Below are 7,626 nucleotides of genomic sequence, written 5' to 3' on the forward strand. Positions count from 1 at the left end.
AGGCCATGCAGAGTGGGGGGGAGGGGAAATGAGGATCCATGCATACAGAACACAGTGACTCCCACCCACACAGAACTGAGGGGAGCAGATATCTGCCATCGAGGTATCAGATAAGCAACCTCATCCCCACCCAAGGGTCATCAGCCCTGCCTAGCTGGACCAGACTCAAGCAGCCTTTCCTGTGGGACAGCATGTGCTGGGCCAGGGAGGGGTGCATACAATACCGAGGACAATGTGCGTCTCCCAATGTTGATGTTGTCAAAGGAAGTGGCTCACCACCCCCGCCCCTGCATTCCCTAAATGTCGCTGTCCCTCTTCTAAAATTCTCACCAGCTCAGGCCTGGGTATATGTGGTCCCAGAAGAGGAGGAACTAGGCTCACAGGGAGACTGCCCGACAGAGCCTAGGCCCATTGGAGGGGAACGCAGTAGCAAGCTTACTTGTCCTTGCAGGGTCCTGGGAGGCCAATGCCCTCACTAGGTCAGAGGCCGCTGGAGGAAGCAGCCAGCGCCTGGAGGTAAGAACGTGGCCAGCAAAGAGTGGGGTCAGAAGGCAGACCGAAGGGGATGGTGGGCCTGGCTCGGGGAAGACTGTGCCTCTGAGGACTTGGGAATGGGTGCAGGGCTGGGCAAGTCCCCAAATGCTGAGAGGAGGCAGAGGCACGGGACGCTCATGGCTGAGTCATCAGAGAAGGGCCTTCCAGTCAGCCCAGAGGGGACCACCTATGCCAGGCGCCCTCCTTTGCCTTAATGGTCACCTCACCCTGGGAGAAAGATGAGGCTAGATAATTTGAGGAGCAGGGACTGGAAGCTGGGGCTCAAATGTCTGCTCCGAATGACCCCTGGGGATTGGCCATTTCTCCTACGCCCTACGTATGATCCAGGAATCCGAGGTTTAGACAAGAAACTGGCCCAAACCACATGACAGGCAAACTCCCCAGGGCCTGACACTGACTCAGCCTCCTGTCCAGCCTCCTCCATACCTCAGGTGAGGGAACATGACTCTTCGGGACCTAGCTCTCCCTTCTGCAAACTCTCCCGTAGGCCTGGGGACAGTATGCTCTGGGTCTGGGAGGGATGAGCAGCAGCTCCTACTATTGGTGCTGTCAAAGGACATGGCCATACCACCCCTGTACCCAGGGAGAGACCTGAAGCCACCAAGGGCTCACACTGGGGAGACAGTGGCTGGAGCTAATGGCTTTGTCAGGCAGAAGCCAGGCCAGGTAGACTGTAACCAGTCCCAGAAGGCTCCCCGCCTCAAGGTCAATACCTACCTAGGTGCAGAAGCCCAGGGACAACGCCCACCTTCTGTAGCCGCACCAGTGGTTGGGATATCCTTGAGGGTTAGAGGTGGCAATATCAAAGGACAGACATCCAACGAAGTGTGGTATGGAGCAGTAGGGAAACTTCAGGGGAGGTAACTCACAAAGAGATTGAAGGAGAGGGGGCTACAGTCTAAGGAGGAGGCGGCCAGCAAAGCAGGAGCCTGGGCCAGCAAAGTCAAGGGCAGGAGCGGCTCTCAGCGCTGCAGCTGGACAGACCACGCGCGCTCATCTGAATACTCGGCACTCAGGTGGAAGGTGCCTGCCAGCGGCCCTCACAGTCCTAAGCCCTTGGAGCTGTGCAGCCAGGGTCCCCTGAGGTTTGTGATAGGTGCTTATCTCACCAAGCTCACATCAAGGATGACAGTGCCGAGGCCTGGAGGCCCAGGAGTCAGGACAGGTGGTTCCTGAGGTCAGTGCTTATCTTTTGTAGACCCCACCAGGCAATGGGAATAGCTCAGGTAGACAGGACACCCAAGGCCAATATAACAACTTCCCCTTCCTCTCTATCCCCCGAGGTCCTTGAGGAAAGCGATGTTCCTGGCCTGCTGCCACCTGCAGCTGAAGACCAATGTGAGGCCCATTGTTTCAGGTTAGAGCTGGCGGGGCCACGGGAAGCCACCAGCAATGCCCTATGTCCCACTTACTGCAGACCCAGAGCCCTGAGAGAAGACTGCGCCAGTGGACAGAGCAGCCTGTGCCAGAATGGAGGCACTTAGGGCTGTCCTCCTGGTCTTGCTGCTAAGTGGACAGTCAGGTGAGGGTCATCTCAAGAAGGGGCGGTCCAGTCCCAACCCATGGGTACCTCCAGGAGCCCCTTATCCTAGGACTAGGCTTGGGGAGGAAGACAGCAGGCCCGGAGGTCCTTCCTTCTGCCAGCTACAGGCTTGGCTGCTTCGGCATTGCGGCGGTAGGGGTAGGGAGAAGTCTGTCTTCTCGTGTAAAATGGAAGGGACCCAGGAAAGAGGGAGTGTTAGGGTCAGCACTCAGTGCCCATACCCGAGTGTGTCCTCCCCGAGTGTGTCCTCCCCGAGTGTGTCCATCCCCAGTGTGCCCTCCCCGAGTGTGTCCATTCCCGAGTGTGTCCATCCCCAGTGTGCCCTCCCCGAGTGTGTCCTCCCCGAGTGTGTCCTCCCTGAGTGTGTCCATCCCCGAGTGTGTCCTCCCCGAGTGTGACCTCCCCGAGTGTGTCCATCCCCAGTGTGTCCTCCCCGAGTGTGTCCTCCCCGAGTGTGTCCTCCCCGAGTGTGTCCATCCCCGAGTGTGTCCTCCCCGAGTGTGTCCTCCCCGAGTGTGTCCTCCCCGACTGTGTCCTCCCCGAGTGTGTCCTCCCCGAGTGTGTCTTCCCCGAGTGTGTCCTCCCCGACTGTGTCCTCCCCGAGTGTGTCCATCCCCGAGTGTGTCTTCCCCGAGTGTGTCCATCCCCGAGTGTGTCCTCCCCGACTGTGTCCTCCCCGAGTGTGTCCATCCCCGAGTGTGTCTTCCCCGAGTGTGTCTTCCCCGAGTGTGTCCATCCCCGAGTGTGTCCATCCCCGAGTGTGTCCATCCCCGAGTGTGTCCTCCCCGACTGTGTCCTCCCCAGTGTGCCCTCCCCGAGTGTGTCTTCCCCCTCCCAACTGTGTCCATCCCCGAGTGTGTCCATCCCCAGTGTGACCTCCCCGAGTGTGTCCATCCCCAGTGTGCCCTCCCCGAGTGTGTCCATCCCCGAGTGTGTCCATCCCCGAGTGTGTCCTCCCCGAGTGTGTCATCCCCGAGTGTGTCCATCCCCGAGTGTGTCCTCCCCGAGTGTGTCCTCCCCGAGTGTGTCCTCCCCAAGTGTGTCCTCCCCGAGTGTGTGTCCTCCGAGTCTGGACATCCAAGGCTCACAGATGTCACTGCGCCACCAGGGAGCAGGTGGGCACAAGAGGAAGATGGGGACGTGGACGTGGGGTCAGAGAGCTATGACTACGATGATGACTATGAAGAGGAGGAGGAAGAGGAGAGCAACATGGTCCCTGACAGCAGGGACAGAGGTACCCACTCCAGCCGAGGGCAGCTTCCTGCTCCGCATGCGGCGCTCTCCATCGCTCACCTCCTGTCCCGAGGGGAAAGCAGAGGCAGCTGCTGGCATCCAAGCCAGGCCCTAGCATGCCAGCACCCTGGCTCTCCCCTCAGGCTGCAGGTGTCTCCTCCCTGAGCTGTCACTCGGGTCTGCCCCTCTCTGCCCGCCCTCCCCTCCCCCTCCCTCCCTTCCCACTCCCCACTTACCTGCTTCCTTAGCCCCAGGCAGCTTATCCAACCCCCATGTTCTGTTGTTCTTGATAGCTGAAGGCACAGGCTCTTTCAGGAGGGCTGGTGGATGGCGGGGGCAGGTGCTTGGGGACGGCCCTGGAGGCCCTGCTCTCATCCCGAGCTGGCTTGCTCCCCGCAGAATCCTTAAGGTGCTACATCTGCCAGTCGCTACACAGTGGGGAGAGCTGCAACCAGACACGGGGCTGCTACCACAGCCGGGCCTTCTGCACCACACTCATCTCGCACGGCAACACTGGTGAGCATTTGGAGAGGCACACGGGGGGGGTCAGACACCCCGCCCCGCCCTCACCGCCTGTTCTCCACATCCCCCAGACAAAGGTCTCCTGACCACCTACTCCATGTGGTGTACCGATACCTGCCAAGCCTTCACCAGGACGGTATTAGGCACCCAAGTGACCAAGAGCTGTTGCCAGTCCACACTGTGCAATATTCCACCCTGGCAAAGCCCCCAAGTCCTGGACTCTCTGGGTGGCATTGCAGGCATCCCCGTGGATGGTGGAGCCAGACGTCCTCAAGGTGGCATTGCAGGCATCCCCGTGGATGGTGGAGCCAGACATCCTCAAGGTGGCAGGGTTGGCCATCCCCAGGTTGTCAAGATTACCCATCCTCAGAGGGATGAGGCTAGCTTGCCCAAGGGTGGAAGGGCTAACAAGCCCCAGGGCAGTGGGGCCGGGTGCCCTCCAGGCTGGCACAGATTTGGTGACACAGCCCTCCTGCTCAGCCTCCTCACTAGTCTATGGGCATCCGGGGTCTGAAGACCTACCCTCCTCCTAGGAGGGCACCCTGGCCTCCCCATCCCCACAGCCGGCTTCAGAGAATAAACTTGAATTTCTTTCGCAATCCAGCTGGTTGTAGCTTCTCTGTCCTCAGTTTCTCCCTCAGGCCTCCACACTACTTCTCTCCTCAGCTGTGGGCAGCACCCTGGGTGCCATATCAGCCTCAGGTCCTGCCTGTGCTCTAGGGATGGTCAGCCTAAGGGACCCTACCTGCCCAGCTGCACAGAGACAGCAACAAGCCTATAAGCCGAATTCTCTTCCTGAGTTTGCCAGCATGAAATTCTTCACTGGAGTCACCGTCTAGATAAACTCAGCCCTTTCACGGGTGGGAGGTACAGGTTAGAGCTGGTGGGGCCACGGGAAGCCACCAGCAATGCCCTATGTCCCACTTACTGCAGACCCAGAGCCCTGAGAGAGGGGCGTCTGGGAGGGAGACCAGGCAAGTTGCAGGGTTGAGGTAGAGTGACTACAGCCACAGGAAGGCCCAGATGCTGAGGAGGGGATTTCCCAGCTGCAACCTGGCCAAGAAATCCATCCTTGGAAGGGTTCCAGCTGAGCTCTTGGCTTCCTTGACAGCACCAGCAGGTCGGTGCCAGGGCAGATGTCTGAGATGAGAGAGAGAGGTCAAACCTGGGTCACCGCTGTCTTGGGCCTTAGTCTCCCCACTTGTGTAGCAGAGAATGAGACTTAAGGGACTCTTAAGTCCCTGTAGCTAAATGTTACAAGAACTAGCAGTCTAGAGCCCTTTCCTAAATGCTAAGTTTGCTCAATGGCATGCAATAAGGAACCTCTACTGGCCAGGCAGTGGTGGCAACCACCTTTGATCCCAGCACTCGGGAGGCAGAGGCAGGCGGATCTCTGTGAGTTCCAGGCCAGCGTGGTCTACAAGAGCTAGTTCCAGGACGGCCTCCAAAGCCACACAAGAGAAAGCCTGTCTCAAGAAAGAAAGAAAGAAAGAAAGAAAGAAAGAAAGAGAGAGAGAGAGAGAGAGAGACAGAGACAGAGACAGAGACAGAGACAGAGACAGAGAGACAGAGAGAGACAGAGGGGGGGGGAGAAAGAAAGAAAATGTTGCTGAAAGTTTTCTCGCCAGCCTGGTCCCGCTGTCACCTTTCAGCCCCAAAAACACAGAGATGCTATATTAGTTATAAAACTGTTGGCGGATGGCTGGGGCTTCTTATTGGATAGCTCTGTCTTAATTATTAACCCATTTCTATTAATCTGTGTGTTTCCACATGGTCTTGGCTTACCGGAAAATGCCCTGCCCCGTTGCTCTTTTTGGTGGCTACATGGTGTCTCTTTCTGGTCTCCCTCTGCCTACCTTTCCCAGAATTCTCCTTGTCTCCTTGTCCTGCCTATCTTCCTGCCTCTACTGGCTATTAGCCAAACTGTTTTAGTCATCAACCAATAAGAGAAACATATATACAGAAGGACCTCCCCCATCAAGAAAAAAAGAAAGGAAGAAAGAAAGGAAAGAAACCTCCCTTACCCACCATAAAGGAAAGAAACCTCCCTTACCCTCCATTTCTCCTTTTCCTCACTGATAAGCGCCGGTGCCTAGCTGGGCCGGTCAAGGACAGAGCCCTCGGGTGGGGGCAGCACCTTTCCCTTTCCCCTTCCTCCTTCCTGCTGACTGGAACCCAGCGGCTGTTTCTCCCACAAAGAAGCCCCACGAGAATGGCAAGGCAACATGGGAGAAGGCTATGAATCCATAAACAGGCATCACACTGACTTTGTACCTCCAGGTACCCTTTCCTAGGAGGGCAGTAAACTCCTTGTTGAAGCAACTGTCTTGTTTTTTGTTTGCTCCCACACATACCTACACACAGCTTGCATTATACACGGACCTCATTATCCACACAGACACGGTCTTGGCTGGTTCACAGCTGAGGAGTCAGGCTGCCTGAGTTTAAAGCTTCAATCCTCCCTACAGCTCCGTGACCTCTGGGACCCACATGCATCTCGTCTCTGTGAAGTGGGACTTCAGTGTAGACTCACTGAGTGCTCTGAGCCTGACTATCCATAGCACACTTAGGACTCATGCTCTATTGGCTCATCAGGCCCACCAGGGTATGCGTCTATTGCCTAACTGTGCCAGCTCCTGTCTCTCCAGGCCAAAAGAACCCTGACTAACCACTCCCAATTCAGAAACACTGGACACATCAGCCTCACTATCTTCTTCCAGGGTCCCCAGGGTCCTGGGGAAGCAGGAAACAGCTGAGTTCAAGCGGGGGACTATGCAGGTGGCACTAAGCACATCTAGTAGCTTCAGAAAGGAGGAAGGAACAACTTGGGAAAAGAGAAGCTTATCTTCCAGCACCCACCCCTACCTACCACAGTCAGGCCTCCTGCCCCCCAAGCATGAGCCACCGGAGCTCTAAGGCAGAGAGCTGTGCTGGTAAAGACAAGTGTGGTCAGGACCCTCTACAAAGGGGACAAGAGGCACAGACAACGTAATCTGGCTCTAGGTCACATGGTAGTGGCTACAGAACTAAGACCCATTCCAAGGGATTCTTTGCCATCTGAAGGATTACACACAAGCTGTCAAGTAAGGTGAAGCCAATGAGACCCTGCTGCCCCAGAGGCTAGGGAAGCCACGTTGTGCGGAAACCTGCTGACTTCCTACAGTCCCCATGCAGGTCAGAGGTGCCAGTCACAGTCAAGACATCCTGGACCCTGCGTCAGAGCCCAGTGCAGAATGTCATCCCAAGAAAGAACAACAGGATGTGAGGGAAGGATCATGCCTAATTCTCCAGCCAGATGGGAAGGGGCGTTGCTGAGTCCTGACAAGGTTCCCATCTGGGTCAGTTTCCTAAGGATGCTGTAGGTCACAGACTCAGCAACTTTCCCTCCATTCCAAGTATGCTGTGGAACTGGAGAAGGGTGTGGCCTAGACCAGCCTCAACCTGCAGTAGTCCTGCACTCTGGTCTCCAAAGCATGGGTCTTAGACATCCTCCAGAGGCTGGTGTTGAAGGGTTAGGCGTAGCCATGTGGCATTATGGGAAGGGGAGGAACTTATAAGGAGAGAGAGAGAGAGAGAGAGAGAGAGAGAGAGAGAGAGAGGAGAGAGGAGAGGGGGGAGAGGGGGTGAGAGGAGGGAGAGAAAGAGAGAGAGGAGAGAGAAGAGGAGAGAGGGGGAGAGAGGAGAAGAAAGAGAGGGGAGAGAGAGAAAGAAAAGAGAGAGAGGAGAGAGGATAGGAGAGAGAGGGGGAGAGAGGACAGAGAGGACAGAGAGAG

The 7,626-nt window shown here is 56.7% G+C and overlaps 1 protein-coding gene across 6 annotated transcripts; it reads left to right on the top strand.

Moving 5' to 3' along the window:
• The first annotated feature begins 322 nt into the window (after positions 1 to 322).
• Positions 323 to 4,452, top strand: Gpihbp1 (glycosylphosphatidylinositol anchored high density lipoprotein binding protein 1). 6 transcript variants are annotated; one of them, XM_021223015.2, is made up of 6 exons: positions 323 to 516; positions 883 to 986; positions 1,973 to 2,077; positions 3,207 to 3,332; positions 3,731 to 3,847; positions 3,925 to 4,452. In XM_021223015.2, exons 3-6 carry the CDS (start codon positions 2,026 to 2,028, stop codon positions 4,365 to 4,367), a joined length of 738 nt encoding a protein of 245 aa, XP_021078674.1. In that variant the 5' UTR covers positions 323 to 516; positions 883 to 986; positions 1,973 to 2,025; the 3' UTR covers positions 4,368 to 4,452. The 6 variants fall into 6 exon arrangements, with proteins under 6 accessions (XP_021078674.1, XP_040592336.1, XP_040592337.1 ...); XM_040736402.1 differs by having other exon boundaries at positions 324 to 516; positions 1,839 to 2,077; XM_040736403.1 differs by having other exon boundaries at positions 324 to 516; positions 1,913 to 2,077.
• Positions 4,453 to 7,626: the final 3,174 nt, after the last annotated feature.

The sequence above is a fragment of the Mesocricetus auratus genome, unplaced genomic scaffold, assembly GCF_017639785.1.
Source record: "Mesocricetus auratus isolate SY011 unplaced genomic scaffold, BCM_Maur_2.0 Super-Scaffold_100055, whole genome shotgun sequence".
Lineage (NCBI taxonomy): Eukaryota > Metazoa > Chordata > Mammalia > Rodentia > Cricetidae > Mesocricetus > Mesocricetus auratus.

Coding starts and splice junctions, on each gene's coding strand:
- Gpihbp1 (XM_021223015.2), top strand. CDS start 2,026: ATGGAGGCACTTAGGGCTGTCCTCCTGGTCTTGCTGCTAAGTGGACAG. Junction 2,078..3,206: donor GCTGCTAAGTGGACAGTCAG/GTGAGGGTCATC, acceptor CTGCGCCACCAG/GGAGCAGGTGGGCACAAGAG. Junction 3,333..3,730: donor CCCTGACAGCAGGGACAGAG/GTACCCACTCCA, acceptor TGCTCCCCGCAG/AATCCTTAAGGTGCTACATC.